The 17,714-nt window shown below is 40.0% G+C and overlaps 2 protein-coding genes, 6 non-coding genes and 1 pseudogene across 8 annotated transcripts; all 9 read left to right on the top strand.

Moving 5' to 3' along the window:
* The first annotated feature begins 133 nt into the window (after positions 1-133).
* On the top strand, positions 134-7,465 carry ppt2b (palmitoyl-protein thioesterase 2b). The gene is made up of 8 exons (XM_012831521.3): positions 134-986; positions 1,980-2,133; positions 2,575-2,670; positions 3,094-3,201; positions 3,600-3,683; positions 4,255-4,339; positions 4,566-4,620; positions 4,902-7,465. The coding sequence occupies exons 1-8, from the start codon at positions 807-809 to the stop codon at positions 5,043-5,045; spliced, it is 906 nt and encodes a 301-aa protein (XP_012686975.1). The 5' UTR covers positions 134-806; the 3' UTR covers positions 5,046-7,465.
* Positions 7,466-9,679: 2,214 nt separating this feature from the next.
* rps5 (ribosomal protein S5) lies at positions 9,680-12,850 on the top strand. Its single transcript, XM_012831474.3, has 6 exons — positions 9,680-9,778; positions 10,485-10,590; positions 10,867-11,076; positions 11,413-11,541; positions 11,826-11,924; positions 12,732-12,850. The coding sequence occupies exons 2-6, from the start codon at positions 10,486-10,488 to the stop codon at positions 12,798-12,800; spliced, it is 612 nt and encodes a 203-aa protein (XP_012686928.2). The 5' UTR covers positions 9,680-9,778; position 10,485; the 3' UTR covers positions 12,801-12,850.
* On the top strand, positions 10,639-10,771 carry LOC116225115. The gene has a single exon (XR_004165922.1). It is a non-coding gene; the product is annotated as a small nucleolar RNA SNORA3/SNORA45 family (small nucleolar RNA).
* On the top strand, positions 11,595-11,727 carry LOC116225116. Its single transcript, XR_004165923.1, has one exon. It is a non-coding gene; the product is annotated as a small nucleolar RNA SNORA3/SNORA45 family (small nucleolar RNA).
* LOC116225119 lies at positions 12,523-12,657 on the top strand. Its single transcript, XR_004165926.1, has one exon. It is a non-coding gene; the product is annotated as a small nucleolar RNA SNORA3/SNORA45 family (small nucleolar RNA).
* Positions 12,851-13,221: 371 nt separating the features above from the next.
* On the top strand, positions 13,222-16,505 carry LOC105903696 (annotated as a pseudogene).
* On the top strand, positions 13,890-14,022 carry LOC116225117. The gene has a single exon (XR_004165924.1). It is a non-coding gene; the product is annotated as a small nucleolar RNA SNORA3/SNORA45 family (small nucleolar RNA).
* Positions 14,826-14,960, top strand: LOC116225118. Its single transcript, XR_004165925.1, has one exon. It is a non-coding gene; the product is annotated as a small nucleolar RNA SNORA3/SNORA45 family (small nucleolar RNA).
* Positions 16,186-16,320, top strand: LOC116225120. The gene has a single exon (XR_004165927.1). It is a non-coding gene; the product is annotated as a small nucleolar RNA SNORA3/SNORA45 family (small nucleolar RNA).
* Positions 16,506-17,714: the final 1,209 nt, after the last annotated feature.

Raw genomic sequence — 17,714 nt, forward strand, 5'->3', positions numbered from 1 at the left:
TTTTCTTGTAATGTCATGATGGTGTGCCATCACTAATGTGTGCATATTATAGGTATGTGCATAGGTTTTAGTAGCCTGTGGGAAAAGCATGACATGGAAGTAGAAGGTTTAAGCCCAGAAGATACATGTCTTAGAGTTTCAGGTTTCAAGGTTTCAGGGCCCACAGAATTTCTGAATAATTCTGCTGAAGTTTGAATGTTGTCTTTGGATAATTATTTAAACAGTGCATGGTGTAGTTACACTTGATTTGACCATGCAGCTTCATTTTAGTAAAGAGCCACTCTTGTTGTAAAAACATTTAGAATTTTGACAGTCAGATAATTCATTCGTTTTTGTACCTTATATGGCAATAAAAGTCGCACCTGAATTTTTGCGATCACAATAAACCACAAGTTGTCGAAAACGGAAATGACTTCACTGGCGTCGTGATCCAGAAACCGGAACAAACAGGTCGAATACAAATACAGACACTCGAGCCACGAAAACGGAGTTCATGGAAAGTGGTTATGAGTAGAACCGGTTGTTAGGTAATACATTAAAAAAAAAAAAAAAAAACATGCAAATGTAGCTAGACTACATCAGGGGGAAAAAAATGGACGTTCACAAAAGGGATTTAATCTAATCTGGAAGATTTTAAGGTTCATTATTTGTTTTATTATATACATGTTTCTTGGAATAACAATGACCAGCTAACGTTAGCCCGCTACATACAGCTGCCTGATTTCCTACCTTAACGATTTTTACCCTCCGGACGTTGTAGTGATTTGAACAGAATTTAAGAAAGGCCTTGGATTTGAAAGCAAGCAATGGAAGGGGCTTGCAATAGAGTATCCCACCAGAGGAAAAGCGGGGCGAGCCGTCTCTTGTTGTTTCTTCTTAGAGCAAGTGTTCTCTCGGCTGTTGTGGGGTACAGACCAGTGATCATTGTCCATGGACTATTCGACAGCGCCTCCGAATTTGTCAACTTGCAACGCTTTATCAACCAGGTGAGTTCAAGGTATCTATGGAGATCTATAGCCACATGCGACCTTGTTTACTTCTCATACAGACGCCTTTGAGCAAAATGAATACCTAGAAAACGATAAGGCATTTGTGGAACATTGAATGGTGACAGTTTGCTTAGTGCCTTTCAAACAGAGATTGGATACATATTAATCCTTCTCTTTAGAAAATGTATATTGGCGTACACTTAATCATGCTTGCATTGAGCATTAGGCTTTCAGAAGAATATGAGAATAATGTGAAGGCATTATAGTCCAAAACATTATTTTAAAGACTAGAGAACAATACTATTAAAACTGTCTAGATGAGCTGATGGTGATTTAGATTTGTCAAGACTTACGTAACCAAGTAAAATATGTTGTCCTTAAAACTCTGCCCACTGGCTGATATAATGGAGAAATAGATGTTCTTGGTGTCTCAGAACATCGTGTCTTACAGGAGATTACAGAGGGTAAAACTATTGACTCAGCGCTTTCCTGTGTTAAATGGTATGAAGCCTCAGGCAGGAAAGCACCAGACGTAAGAGCTATGTTTCCATTAGTCTCTCTTGTTTGCTCTTATGCTTCACAACGCATCAGGAGATGATTGATGTGAAATACCATATCCAATAACATCTTATTAAAGTCTGATGAGCTTCTGTGCTTCTATGTCTTTGTGTATCTTATGTACAGAGATCACTTAAACCTCAATGCTAAGATCAGCTGTGTGTGTGAGTGACAGAGAACGAGAGAGAGAGTGTGTGTGACTTGTGCACTTTGCACATAACTAAGTGCATGTACGGAATGTTGGAAATCACCGGAGAACACATGGAAAGTGAGACAGGGTTTTGTGTTTGCACATCTGAAATTTTGTACTACTCATCTACCACCTCTAAAAGTCAAGTAGACTGTGCAGTACTTTCGAGTACACAGAGATGCTCTAAAAATATTAAAGAAACCGCACCACTTCTCTTTTCTCTACTATTACTTCCTCTCCAGACTCACCCAGGAACAAACGTGTCGATAATCGACCTGTTCGACAGAAGTGCCAGCCTTCAGCCATTATGGAAACAAGTGGAGGGCTTCAAGGATGCTATCTATCCAATCATGCAAAATGCGGCTGATGGTGTCCATCTCATTTGTTACTCACAAGGTGATTCCTCTGAGTGTCACTGGGTACTCATGTATGTGCTTAGAAGGTGCATACTCACTTTTGTGACTCTGGGCAATAATATGAAAAGGGTGACTAAAATGATGTAGCTACTCTACATTTGTATTGTATATTATACTCTATTGTACATTATCCAATTCTCTATTAACTTATCTGTCCCATATTTAAGGTACAGTTGGGTGTTTTGAATGTCATGTGTAGTTTTAGTTGTCAGCTGTACCTGTATACTATACATAATGACAATAGGCATTGTCAAAAAGACATTTTATAGTTAAACATTACCAAGAACCTAATGAGCCAGTGACCAGAAAATAGAAAAGAAACTTGCCATTGTTTGGGAAACAGAAAGCAGAACTTTATGTTAGAGGTTTTTTTTTTTTTTTACCACACATTAAAACCATCTCCCTCTTTTTTTTTCCTCAGGTGGACTGGTGTGTAGAGGCATACTCTCAACCCTCTCGAACCACAACGTCCACTCCTTCATATCGCTGTCCTCACCTCAGGCCGGGCAATACGGAGGTACATTTACATTTACATTTACATTTAGTCATTTAGCAGACGCTTTTGTCTTAAGCGACGTACAAGGGAGAGAACAGTCAAGCTAAGAGCAATAAAAACCTGGTGTAACAATAAATACTACTTTACATAAGAAATAGAAAAACGACATAGAAAAAAAAAAAAAAAGAAGTGCAGGAATGTAACTGTTGTAAGTGCTGTTAAGCACTAGTCGAGGAGCCAGTTAGGAAGGGAGGTGCTCTCTGAAGAGTTGGGTCTTCAAAAGCTTCTTGAAGGTAGAGAGGGACGTCTCGAATGTAGCACTTTCGGTTGGCTAACGTCAGTTACCAGCAGCTCAAAGTGCACTTCTGTTTTTTGGCTTTCACAACCTTGTTTCATAGTCACCTGCCTGCTTTCACTTACCATCCTTCAAATTTTTTTTTTTAGACACAGATTACCTGAAGTACCTCTTCCCCCAGTTTGTCAAATCAAACCTATTTCACCTATGTTACACCTCTGTGGGTCAAAGAATATCTATCTGCAACTACTGGAATGGTGAGTATTGTGTAAATATATGTATGATGTATGATGTCTTCAATTAGACACATGGTCAGTAGTATTTCTGTTCTGTATTTATTCTGTATGTCTGCAACTGTAATACTACAAGGACATTATACAAGTGCGGTTACTTCAATGCGACTATTCAGAATGTAATTTGGACAATTCTATCCTTGGAAAATCTGAAGCTTTGTTCTAAGAATGTATTGTCTCCTTTCTCTTTCGCATCTGACCATATTGCTTGACCATACATTTTGTTTTAACACTTGCAAGTCTGCAAGTATGCATAGCGACACCGTTATTATGCAAAACATTACAATACTGATGTCGGTGGTGAATGGATATGTGTTTGATTTGTCAGTTTTACTTATGAGTGGATTTGTGTTTTCTTGTAGACCCTCATCACAGAGACATCTATCTCAATGGCAGTTCCTATTTGGCAGTGCTGAACAATGAGAGACCAAACCCCAATGCTACTCGTAAGTCACAGTCACGTGTGTGTGTGTGTGTGTGTGTGTGTGTGTGTGTGTGACAAGGCAGCAGTATCTAAGATGGCTGCAGTGGAATGCTTGAAAGTTACCTGCGATACTTATCTGTTTTGACACTGACACTACACACCTGTTAAAACGCGCTAATGCAGCAAAGAGTTTGGTACGGCTGACTTAACACTGTGTGTGTGCTTTTCTAGATATGGTATGCTAGGTATGTTCTGTGATTGACTAAAAGTTCTTTACACTGAATCACTGACGGTGTCATGTGCGCGTGATTTAAAGCGCACCCAAAGTCAAGTCTCTGAGTTTTCCTAGTATTTGGGTGTCAAGACTTATCTTATTTCAGTGTCATGTCACATTAGAAACACGAAAGAGATTTGTTTGTCCACAAGAGGAAAAGTCTTCTAGATGATTCTTTTTTTTTTTACTTAAGTTCCTCGATCAAAACAGAGTCAGTTACACTTAACTTGTGTAACTGACTCTGTTATGATGTATGCTGAACTATCTCTAACAAACTCCAGCGTTGGTCACCTCATACTGATAATTATTAATCTTACAGAATGGAAAAACAACTTCCTGCGCATCAATAAGCTTGTCTTAATCGGAGGGCCGGATGACGGAGTCATCACTCCATGGCAGTCAAGGTAAGTCTGTGCCCTTGTCCGTAATTTCCTCACATCCAGGTCACCATGCGCCCCCTTGACTATTTATGGCTTGGTCTAATTTCTTCAGTTCAGTTCTGAACTTGCCACTCTTTTCCAAAATGTCTGTATGAAATGGCTGATTTGATGGCCAGGCATTAGTGTGATTATGGTTTTTCTCTGTGTGCTCCGGCCCCTCTTATGTTTTATTTCCTCCTCTCTCCCACAGTCAGTTTGGATTTTTCAACGAAAACGAAACTGTTGTTGAAATGAAGAACCAGGAGGTATGTTTATTTTCTACATGTTTACACTACCGTTTATACTGTTTCATGTCCATGCCTGACACATTTAGCAAAGTATACACACACACTCACACACACCAAACCCATAATGAAACATCTTCCCTGATGAGGTATTTTGTTTGATTTTGTCAAGATTCTTTGATAAATGTATTTTTTAAATAAATGCCTGATGACACATAACAACCTTTAAGTCCTCTGTACTTTCACTGTCCTAAATATTTGTAGCAGATTGAACCAAACCTCCCCCCCCCCCTCACCTTTAGGTGTACCTGAGGGACACATTTGGCCTGAAGACGCTGCAGGCTCGTGGGGATATGGTCCTGTGCGCGATGGCCGGCGTGGTGCACACCCAGTGGCACTCCAACCAGACGGTGTTCACCACCTGCATGGAGAAGTGGCTGACCTGAAGCACTCGTCTTCCTCTTGGGTGCCATGGGTTAGACACACGACCCGACTCACTCAACCAACCAACCAACTAACCAACCAACCCACCCACTTACTCATTCCCTCGCTCACCGTGTGCCTTTTCCTTCATAGAGTAAGTTGCACACCGCCAATGCAAGAGAAGACAAGAAGACATGGTATATTTTTCAGCAGAATTTCACATACAAATACAGTATATTTTCACGTGGTTTTGTTATGGTTCGGAGGAGAAAAAGAAGAAAAAAAATGTCCTCACCCTCTGCGTGGAAAAGCCCTACATGTTCAATCAACTTAACATTTCCTACTGCAGTGTACTTGGTACACATACATCTTTTCTACCATTTGTAAATGTGTGCCTATGTGTGATTCATTCTGTAACAAGACTTAGTCTATACATGATAGTGCCTGAGAGAACCTTTGCTCCCCCAGTGCAAGCATACAGTCCCATTTATTATATTAAGAGGGGTTTTAGGTAATGCAAAATCATGTTGTGTGTATATATATATATATGTATGTATACATGTCGTTTTATATATGTATCAATTTTAATTTTTTGCTTTTGACATATGTTAACTCATCATGTTGGAGTGCAAACATGTTGTATGCAGTAGAAATCATGCCTTAAGTGTTTGTTCAGTCATCTGTAAGAGTTACATTGAACCAAAAGTGCTACACAATGTGTGAACACACCTTTGGCATCATGCTCCATGTCTTAGGGGTGGCATATAACTAACCAATCCGGAAGTGAAAATAAGTTGAATTACAATATACTGTCCCCTTGGTCAAATTGTGTATGGAGATGCGGTTGCAGACAAACAGACACACTTTATGACCAAAGAGTGTAACTTCTAGCTACTTGTGCTCCTGTGCCAACCTGAACACTGTTACACCCCTGACAAACACATGGGAGTAAAGAGAAGGGAATAGGAGTATGAGTAAGGGAAAGCTACAAACTGATAACAGGGAGATGTGTACTTAGGAATAGAAGGGCAACGCTAGACTGGCATCTATCTGTTCCATTATCTCATATGTGTTCCGTGCAATGACATACCTCATTGAATTAAGTAGACAAATCTCAGGCTAGGATCGGATCTATTTTATCTGGAGACGAGGCTGGCAAGAATAGATTTTTTTATTTTACCTTTGTGATGCATTTTAAATGTTGATGTTGTGTGTGTGTGTGTTTGTTTTTGAGAAGGGACTGGTTGTATTGAAAGGGAAATAAAGGGAAAAAAGTGAAGAAGTCAGTACTTGCCCAAAAGGGTATGACGTGTAAATGTTAATTGGAAATGATCAGAGGGAATGATGATTGGAGGGAAAGAACCTTCTGATGTAAATATTTCGATCATGGCAGTATTGTGTGTATTTAAATGATGTACTTAACACTTATTCATTTCTCTGTTTTTGAAAAAGAAAATGTAGGTTTTAACTGACTAATACGATTGGAGGGAGGAAAAAGGATTTTTAGTGGAGTCTACTTTGAGTACATATCTTCTTATGTCTTCTTCTTCTGTTATTGATTTTAAAGATCAAGGTGGTTGGTAAGTGGCAGACATGTAGGTCAAGACCACAGTCTGGAATTTGACTTTCATTCAGAGTTGAAGCTTTTTAGAGTAAAAGCCACTTAAAGGTATAGGCAGCATTCTAGGTTGGCTGGTTTGAAACTCAACAGCCAAACAAACACATTTTCCCAGTGTTCTAGGTCCCTCTGTCCTCGTGGTTTGCCTTAGTTTAGGCACAGGATTCATAAACAGATCGTTGTCCTCTCTCTATCTTTTTTTGGTCTTGGGTGGTCCCTTGTTTGTTATAATTTATTTTCTTAATTTGATCTATTATCGCTTCACTTAAGGCCTAGAGGAGCCATGAAGGTCAGTTTATTTTCTCTGGCCATATACTACGTTGCCAGACGTCTAAATGTGAGGAGAGTTGTGTCAAATGTTACGAAAAGTGTTTTGAATTTGCATCACTGGCTATACCTTTAAGGGCAAGTGTTCTTTTTCAGGTAATGTGAGATTTTCTAAAGCTTTTAAGGGTTGGTTGTCTTCTGATAGGAGAACTCATAAATACTATGAAGAACTGTTTATGACTCTGGGTGGTCTCTATCCTTTTAAGATTGGCTTTCCAAGTGGAAGAAGCATGTTTAATTTTTGCAAAATAGAATGTAAAGAGACATCCTTTAGTTTCTGTTAACCCTTTGAATGAAACCTATGTTTTTTTTCCAGATTGTGTGTTTGTGGGGTTTTTTAAACTATAAAAACATACATTTTACCAATGTGCTTTACAGTTTGTACTTAATGATATATATGTCCTAAACATGTGTTTGTACATTTTAAACTGAAAAGTTGTTGCCCTTGGAATGTTGTTAAAGTCTGCTCTGCTACATTAAATAGCAGTTTTAAAGATACGGTTGTGTGGATTGTTTGTGTGACTATGATATGGATCAATTCAAGGGAAATTGCAGGGCTGCTGGATGAGCAAGGTGCCGACACGAACAATATCATGTTCGTGGTTCGATGGCCGAGGGTACACTTAATGACGAAAATATGTGCCTGCAACAGAATTCTAGGTTGCTTTGGACAAACCCGCCTGCTAAATGAATACATTTAAATGCAAAACTTTTGGCCCATAGTTGGTTGCAGAGAACTTGTTCAAACAAGACTTGTATGGCTTCATGTTACACTTGATATGACTTGGGATATGAACATATTTATTGCAACCTGACAGGTAACACAACGCCTTCTCATACGGCCAGTGTAATTAGTCACCCATCAGTGGAGTTTGTTAATAGAAGTGCCAACCTAATGGAAGTGGAACACTTGTGCCTGAGTGAAAATATCAGCTTTTTAATAGCCGTGAAGACTGGCCAAATGAGGTGTACAGTGCCCTCCACAATTATTGGCACCCTTAGTGAGTGTGACCAAAACAGGCTATGAAAAAATATGTCTTTGCTGTTTATCCTCTTGGTCTTTCACTCAAAATATTCACAAACATCTTACCTTTTCATTGAAGTAAAATTATTGAAAGTAATTTGATGTTTTGAGCAGCCTCCCTTTGCCAAGATAACAGCTCTGAGTCTTCTCCTATAATGCGTGATGAGGTTGGTGAACTCATGGCACGGGATCTGAGACCATTCCTACATACAGTATCTCTCCAGATCCTTCAGATTCTTAGGTCAACGCTTGTAGACTCAGCTTCAGCTCTTCCCACAGATTTTCTATGGGGTTTAGGTCGGGGAACTGTGATGGCCATGGCAAAAACCTTTATTCTGCGGTCGGTGAAAAATTTTTGTGTTGATTTTGAGGTGTGCTTCGGATCATTGTTCTGCTGGAAGGTCCAACCAAGGCCCATTTTAAACTTCCTAGAGGGGGCTGTTAGGTTTTCATTTAATATCTGCTGGTATTTGATGGAGTCCATGATGACATGTATCCTAACAAGATGTCGAGGGCCTTTGGAAGAAAAACAGCCTCACAACATCAAAGATCCGCCGCCATATTTCAGGGTGGGTATGAGGTGCTTTTCTGTATGGCTATCTTTCTGTCTATGCCAAACCCACCTTTGATGTTTGTTGCCAAAAAGCTTTATTTTGGTCTCATCTGACCATATAACTCGGTCCCATTGAAAGTCTGAAAAACTGTAGGAGCTTTAGTTTGTTGTTGATTGACAGCAGAGGCTTTTTTCTGGCAACCCTCCAAAACAACTTGTGGTGATGTAGGTGGCGTTTTATGGACTCAATTTACCTCTGCAATTCTCCAGCTGTGCTCCTTGGAGATTCTTTTGTCAGTCGAACCATCCTCCTCACCGACATTTACAGACAGGTCCTCTTCCAGGCTGATTCCTTACATCTCCTGTCGCTTTGAACTTCTTAACTATTACCCTGATTGTGGAAATGAGTATTTTCAAGATATTTTCTTATATCCTTTTCTGGATTTCTGCAGCTCAACAACTTTTTGTCACACTTCGACACTGTGTTCTTTTGTCTTTCCCATCTTGATGAATGACTAAACATAGACATATATATGTCTATGTGACTAAAGGTATTTGGCCTGTGTCACCTCATATTTATACCCCAGTGAAACAGGAAGTCATGGTTGACCACTTAAGAGTTCCTAATCAAACAGGTGAACTTAAAAATGTTAAACATGACTGGTAATATACTTCAGTTAGATTTTAATTATAAGATTGTCTAGGGGTGCCAATAATTGTGGCACCCATGTTTTGGAGAAAAATATTTTATTTAATGTAAAAAAAAAAAAGAATTATTTCAATAGATTTTTGTGAATATTTTGAGTGAAAGACCAAGAGGATACACAGCAAAGACACATTTTTTCGTAGCCTGTTTTGCCCATATTCACTAAGGGTGCCAATAATTGTGGAGGGCACTGTACATGTTTTACACACTAAATTGCCCACACAGACCAATTGTGAAAGACTTTACATATTTCACAGACTTTGTGTAAATATTTAGTTTATTGACTTAACATCGATCATACGTAGGATATGTGTTTTTTGGGGTTTGCATGTAATTTTTTTTGCTCAATAGTTATTCAAAGAAAGGCCACAAGTGTCTTAATTCAGTTGTCACCATCCTTTTGGACTACAAAACCCACACGCAGTTGTGTACCGGAAATAGTTAGAGCGCTTCCTATGTCATCAGCGAATCGCCGCCATGAGGGCCTTTTCCGTCGTAAGGGAGTGCGGAGTAGAATCGTGTACCCAAGTGAGTAAGAAAAGGACAATAATCTCCCTGATAATGCACTAAAATTGGCTTACTTTCGAGTAGTTATTGTTCTTATAATGCTTGTACAACCGTTTAATACTAAAAAGACGGTAGATTTACTACATTTTTTATGTTAAAACGTTCTACAAAGTAATTCCGATATCGCTTGCTGTCCATGTGTGACTGCCTTGCTTCATGGACGTCTCTTTCTAGCGGGCTAGCTAATGAAAGCTAGTGGATTGGACATGCGGTTGCTCGTGTAGCCAGTATATACCGAGTGTAGAGTTAAAATTTAAAGGAGAAATACACAGCTTATATATTCATATATATTTAGTTGTTCATGAGGTCGACGAGTTAAGATGGAATTGAAGATGGAAACTTAGAAACGTTAGCTCATGAGAAACCATGAAGCTAGGGTAGCATTAGCTCAATTGGATGGCGGCTGTAACGTTGTTCTTGCACTATAAAAGCAACATACCAAAGCAATCTTATAAACGTTGGCTATAATACCTGTAGAAACATTCAATTGATTTTTTTGGTAATCGCCAAGCTAGGTGATGGAAATTAAAACTTGACGTAGATCTAATGCGGCTATTATATGTGCGCTACTGTATGTGAGGTTGGTTGGGTAATTAGATAATGCGTGTAACTTATTTGATTATTGTGACCACTGTGAATTGACTTACGATTTCCTTGTATTATGCAGAATGACAGACTGGGAGACTGCCCCCGCTGTTGCCGAAAGCCCAGAGATCAAACTCTTTGGGAAATGGAGCACAGATGATGTCCAAATTAATGACATCTCTCTGCAGGTAAAATGTCCACATATAACCCCGACTAGTATTAACCTAATGCCTATGAGCGAGACTAGAGTCACATCCTGACACCTTCCTCATTGTCCTGGTGTGCTATAGTACTCGCAGAGAAACTCTTTGCTAATTCATTAGCCGCTGCTCTTCATTTGCCCGGCTAATCACCCGCTCAGAAACATCACATAGTAGTTGTACACTAAACTTTGATGTGTATAATGAGTGTTACTACAATTCCTAGGATCTCAAGCGTACCTGTTCTCTTCGTGTGCTTTACAGGATTATATTGCCGTGAAGGAGAAGTACGCCAAGTATCTCCCCCACTCTGGCGGCCGCTATGCTGCTAAACGTTTTCGCAAGGCTCAGTGCCCCATTGTGGAGCGTCTTACCAACTCCATGATGATGCACGGCCGCAACAACGGCAAGAAGCTGATGACTGTCCGAATTGTCAAGCACGCCTTCGAGATCATCCACCTCCTGACTGGCGAGGTATTAATCCAACCTTCATGCTTAACCATACAGTTATGACCGTACAATTTAGATGTGTTGTATAGCTCAAAGTAGGAAACCTGTGGCCACTTAAGATGTCCATAGCTAACACCAACAGAACCACCCTTAACCCTTGTATTACAGATTGTACATGTGTCCATCATTTTATGTTTCTTACCAAGCCATACCTTTCTTTCACTTACATGTTTTTATTTTACAGTCTATAGTTTGTAGGAATGGTTTTGGTTACCTCCACATGGTTTTGGTTACCTCCACCTGGTAACCAAACAACTTTGCAACACCTGTCTTTAATTTGTCTCCTCCTTTCTCTTGCAGAATCCTCTTCAGGTTCTGGTGAACGCCATCATCAACAGTGGACCTCGTGAGGACTCCACTCGTATCGGTCGTGCCGGTACAGTCAGGAGACAGGCTGTGGACGTGTCCCCTCTGCGCAGGGTCAACCAGGTATACACCAGCAGATCCTGCAGTGCTGTGACCTTTTTTTTGTCTTCTCCAATGGCGAGACTAGAGTCACGTCCTTACATTCCTCCATTGTTCTGATGTGCTATAGTCCTCGTAGAGCAATACTCTTTGCATATTCATTGGCTGCTGCTTTTTGTTGCGTAGCCAATCACCAGCTCAGATACAGACTCATTCATCAACAATTTTGAATTGTGCATTTACAGTATTACTTTTAGGTCATGAAAGTTCTGGTTGTTAAAAGTTTATATCTTGCTGCTTTTCCAAAGGCTATCTGGCTGCTGTGCACTGGTGCCAGAGAGGCTGCCTTCAGAAACATCAAGACCATTGCTGAGTGCTTGGCTGATGAGCTTATCAACGCAGCAAAGGTAAGATGAAGATTTGAACTGTATCAAAATGTAAGGCTAGTCTTAACTGGACTGAAACCTGGAAATCCACAATAGAAGGTCCGACCGCAGTCAATTGGAGTGTTACCTCATTAGTCCCTCCAGGACATTCACGCTAATTCATGGATTTCCTGCAATTGCAGGTTGCAATTGTATCTTACTATTGCAATGTATCTGCAAAAAAAAAAAGGGTCATGAAATTTCAGCAGGATTTGCAATTGCCTTACTACCAAAATCACTGCTATTTTAACCACTATTTCTGAGAATTCTTGCAACCAATTCAGTCACTTTGACCCTCACAACAAATCACAAGGTCCTGGAGGGACGGCTATATTAACTCCTAAACATGTGTGTGGTATTCAGCACACAATGGCATGTTGTCTACCTAGTCTAAAAAACGCAAACCAGATTTTGTAAATAATACTGAAGTGTTCAATATGAAGGGCTTGCACTGTGTGACTCCCATGAGTCCTTATTGAATATGATTTGTTTAATTTAGTAATTTATTTATATTGGATATGTCTAGTTGGTAGGCCGCACTCATTTCCTTGGTGTTAATCTCGACTTTCAACACTGTTTAAGCGAGACTTAGAGTCACATCCTGACATCTCCTCATTGTTCTGGTGTGCTAAAGTTTTCGCAGAGTAAAAGTTCTCTGCTTATTCATTGGCTGCTGCTTCATGTTGCCCAGCCAATCACCAGCTTAGAAACAACTATCAACTGTAGGGTGTTCTTGAGCCTTTAAATGCACTTTGGCAAGTATTCTTAATCATGTTTGTCATGTTTTAGGGTTCCTCCAACTCCTACGCCATCAAGAAGAAGGATGAGCTTGAGAGAGTGGCCAAGTCTAACCGTTAAATATGTCTGTCTCTTTTTACTGAAGGAGGAAATAAAATTGATGGAAATCATCTCTTCTCTGTGCAGTTGTTCCTTTAAAAGTTTTTAAACGGATGTTGAGGATAATTTATCTAGATTGAAAACAAGCTATACACTAAATACTAAGTTTCAGAACTTGTACAAAAAGGGCAAACATTAACTGAACATGTGTATACAGACTTAAACAGATTTCCACACACCTGACACCAACAGACTTGCTTATGATGTTCCTATAGTGGATGCTGTAGCATATCATTACTGATATGTAGACTAGTGGTTAACATTAAATCTTGCAAAATTGATATTACACTAAATACAGACCAGACTAAACGGTAAGTCACCATATAAAATGCTGTGTGAAAATATCTTGAAGGTATAATAGGTTTTTCTCCATCCAAATGAAATGAAACGCTATGCTGCCAAACGTTTTCGCAAGGCTCATTGCCCCATTGTGGAGCATCCAACCAACTCCATGATGCACGGCGGCAACAACGGCAAGAAGCTGATGACCGTCCGCATTTTCAAGCACTCCTTCGAGATCATCCACCTCCTGACTGGTGAGGTATTTATCCAACCTTCATGCTTAACCAAACAGTTATGACAGTACAACTTAAATATGTTGTCTAGCTCAAATAAGTAGGAAACCTGTGGCCAATTCAGATCTCCATAGCTAACACCAACAGAACCAGTCCTTAACCCTTGTATTACAGATTGTACATACATTTGTCCATAATAAAAATGTTCTTACCAAGCCATAGCTTTGTTTCACTTGCATGTTTTTATTTTACAGTCTATAGTTTGTAGGAATGGTTTTGGTTACCTCCACCTGGTAACCAAACAACTTTGCAACACCTGTCTTTAATTTGTCTCCTCCTTTCTCTTGCAGAACCCGCTTCAGGTTCTGGTGAACGCCATCATCAACAGTGGACCTCGTGAGGACTCCACTCGTATGGGTCGTGCCGGTACAGTCAGGAGACAGGCTGTGGACGTGTCCCCTCTGCGCAGGGTCAACCAGGTATACACCAGCAGACCCTGCATTGCTTTGACTTTTTTTTTTTTGTCTTCTCCAATGGCGAGACTAGAGTCACGTCCTTACATTCCTCCATTGTTCTGATGTGCTATAGTCCTCGTAGAGCAATACTCTTTGCATATTCATTGGCTGCTGCTTTTTGTTGCGTAGCCAATCACCAGCTCAGATACAGACTCATTCATCAACAATTTTGAATTGTGCATTTACAGCATTACATTTATCATGAAAGTTCTGGTTGTTAAAAGTATATATCTTGCTGCTTTTCCACAGGCTATCTGGCTGCTGTGCACTGGTGCCAAAGAGGCTGCCTTCAGAAACATCAAGACCATTGCTGAGTGCTTGGCTGATTAGCTTATCAACGCAGCAAAGGTAAGATGAAGATTTGAACTGTATCAAAATGTAAGGCTAGTCTTAACTAGCTACTAACTGGACTGAAACCTGAAAATCCACAATAGAAGGTCCGACCGCAGTCAATTGGAGTGTTAAATCATTGGTCCCTCCAGGACATTCACGCTAATTCAAGGTTTTCCTGCAATTGCAGGTTGCAATGTTATCTTATTATTGCAATGCATCTGCAAAAAAAAGCGTCATGAAATTTCAGCAGAATTTGCAATTGCCTTACTACCAAAATCACTGCTATTTTAACCACTATTTTTGAGAATTTTTGCAACAAATTCAGTTACTTTTGACCCTCCCGAAAAATCCTCCCAAGTTCCTGGAGGGACATCTATATTAACTCCTAAACATGTGTGTGGTTTTCAGGTCATTGCATGTTGTCTACCTAGTCTAAAAAACACAAAGCAGATTTTGTAAATAATACTGAAGTGTTCAATATGAAGGGCTTGCACTGTGTGACTCCCATGAGTCCTTGTTGAATATGATTTATTTAATTTAGTCATTTATTTATATTGAATGACTAGTTGGTAGGCAGCACTCTTTTTTTCTTCTGTGTTAATCTGTACTTTCAACACTGTTTAAGCGAGACTTAGAGTCACATCCTGACATCTCCTCATTGTTCTGGTGTGCTAAAGTTTTCGCAGAGTAAAATTTCTTTGCTTATTCATTGGCTGCTCCTTCATGTTGCCCAGCCAATCACCAGCTTAGAAACAACTATCAACTGTTGGGTGTTCTTAAGCCTTTAAATGCATTTTGGCAAGTATTCTTAATCATGTTTGTCACGTTCTAGGGTTCCTCCGACTCCTACTCCATCAAGAAGAAGGATGAGCTGGAGAGAGTGGCCAAGTCTATCTGACGTGCCGGTACAGTCAGGAGACAGGCTGTGGACGTGTCCCCTCCGGCAGGGTCAACAAGGTATACACCAGCAGACCTTGCAGTGCTTTGAATTTTCAACCTCAAGGGGGGTGTTCAAGGGCTAGTTGGCCCATGTTTCAAAATTCAGCTGTCTTCTCCAATGGCGAGACTAAGGTCACATCCTTACATGCCTCCGTTGTTCTGATGTGTTTATAGTCCTCGTAGAGAAATAATCTTTGCAAATTCATTGGCTGCTGCTTTTTCTTGCGTAGCCAACCGCTAGCTCAGATACAGACTCATTCATCAACCATTTTGAATTGTGCATTTACAGCATTACATTTGTCATGGAAGTTATGGTTGTTAAAAGTATATATCTTGCTGCTTTTCCACAGGCTATCTGGCTGCTGTGCACTGGTGCCAGAGAGGCTGCCTTCAGAAAACAGCAAGACCATTGCTGAGTGCTTGGCTGATGAGCTTATCAACGCAGCAAAGGTAAGATCAATATTTGAACTATATCAGAATTTAAGGCTAGTCTAAACCAGCTACTAACTGGCCTGAAATCTGAAAATTCACAATAGAATGTCAGACTGCACTCTATTGGGGTTGTTAACTCATCAGTCCCTCCAGGACAAATTCACGCTACATCAAGGATTTCCCTGCATTGCGTGTTGCAATTTGACCGTATTACTGCAATACGTTTGACAAAAAATTGTGTTGTGAAATTTCAGTATAATTTGCAATTGCCTTACTACCAAAACCACTATTTTTGAGAATTCTTGCAGCAAATTCAGTCACTTTTGACTCACAACAAACCCTCACAAGGTCTTGGAGGGACAGCTATATTAACTCCTAAGCGTGTGTGTGGCTTTCAGGTCGTTGTCTACCAAAGCACAAAGCAGATTTTGTAAATAATAATGTAGTGTTCATACAAAGGGCTTGCACTGTGGACTCGCATGAGTCCTTCTTATTGAATATGATTTAAGTATGTGTTTATTTTATTTAGTTATATTGAATATGTCTAGTTACTAGCTGGGAGGCCGCACTCTTTATTTCCTTGGTGTTAATCTCGACTTTCAACACTGTTTAAGCGAGACTTAGAGTCACATCCTGACATCTCCTCATTGTTCTGATGTGCTAAAGTTTTCGCAGAGTAAAAGTTCTCTGCTTATTCATTGGCTGCTGCTTCATGTTGCCCAGCCAATCACCAGCTTAGAAACAACTATCAACTGTAGGGTGTTCTTGAGCCTTTAAATGCACTTTGGCAAGTATTCTTAATCATGTTTGTCACGTTCTAGGGTTCCTCCTACGCCTTCAAGAAGAAGGATGAGCTTGAGAGAGTGGCCAAGTCTAACCGTTAAATGTCTGTCTCTTTTTACTGAAGGAGGAAATAAAATTGATGGAAATCATCTCTTCTCTGTGCAGTCATTGTTCCTTTAAAGATTTGTAAACAGATGAATTCAGGGGTTAAAGTATTCCGGCACCCTGCCGGATTCCGGCGTGCGGTGTTTGGCTGTGAAAAAAAGTCTTATATTGAAAAAGAAAGCACGTCTGGATATCTTAATCACTTTGAAGTTCATGAGTTCGTCTGCCAATGATATGAAAGGAGCACAACTCTCCCGCGCTCAAAATAACATTATTAGCCAATCAGAAGTAGATTGGGGCGGGTCTTGGGAAAATGTGCTTCAACCACTGACCTTTCTCTGCTGCGTAGATGCCCGAGTAGACATCACACCGAAGGAGAGTAGGATGGAGAGTAAGTTCATGAATCCTGGGGAAGATGCCCTCCTAGTTGATGAAGGATTGAAAAATAAATGGCGCTGGGCATGGATAGAAGAGATAGGGAAGGACAGTATAGTCCAGGCAAAATAGCGTTTTACGACAGACTAATTGTAAAATAATTTTTTTCAGCATAGATCATTTCTATGAGGTGTCCAGAACAACATACTAAAAGTCCTAAGAATCCTAGTTGAGGAAATATGTTTAATTCTCATCAATCTGAGATCTGTGCTTATAATGCATGGCAAAAATACACCTCAAAAATGTAATTTTTTTCCCTTCAATCAAAATGAAACTTTACACAATGAAAGTACCCATGAAAGGTAAAAAAATGTTTGTGTTACAAGTTTCTTTTGGAATTTATTTGAATATGCATATGAGCTCCACACTTATTGAATATACGGTATACATATTTAAAATATAGGAAATACTTTTTCTGAATTTTCCGTTTTCTCACAATTTGGTATAGCAGAGCATTCAGGTTTGGGCTATACAGTGGCATAACGTAGTTACCACGGGCCCAGGTGCAGGCTATTATGACGGGCCCTTGTCAGTGGTGAAAGGCAGTGGTTCCCAAACATTTTAGTTCTGTACCCTTTTTTTTTCATGTTTGTAACCGCCGCCGCCACCACGCCCCTCCCCCCGCGCACATATTCCGCCTATATCACCTGTCAGTGTAATTTTTTTTCGCTGAATAAGGGTATACATTAGTATTTTTGATCATTGTCTATGGGTATACATCAGTATATCCGACTTGGCTATTCAGACTTTTTAGATTGACATAAATATGTCTATGGGCCCCGGCTACGGGCCCAGGTGCGACCGCAACCGACAACAAC

This window comes from Clupea harengus, chromosome 19 (genome assembly GCF_900700415.2).
Source record: "Clupea harengus chromosome 19, Ch_v2.0.2, whole genome shotgun sequence".
Taxonomy (NCBI): domain Eukaryota; kingdom Metazoa; phylum Chordata; class Actinopteri; order Clupeiformes; family Clupeidae; genus Clupea; species Clupea harengus.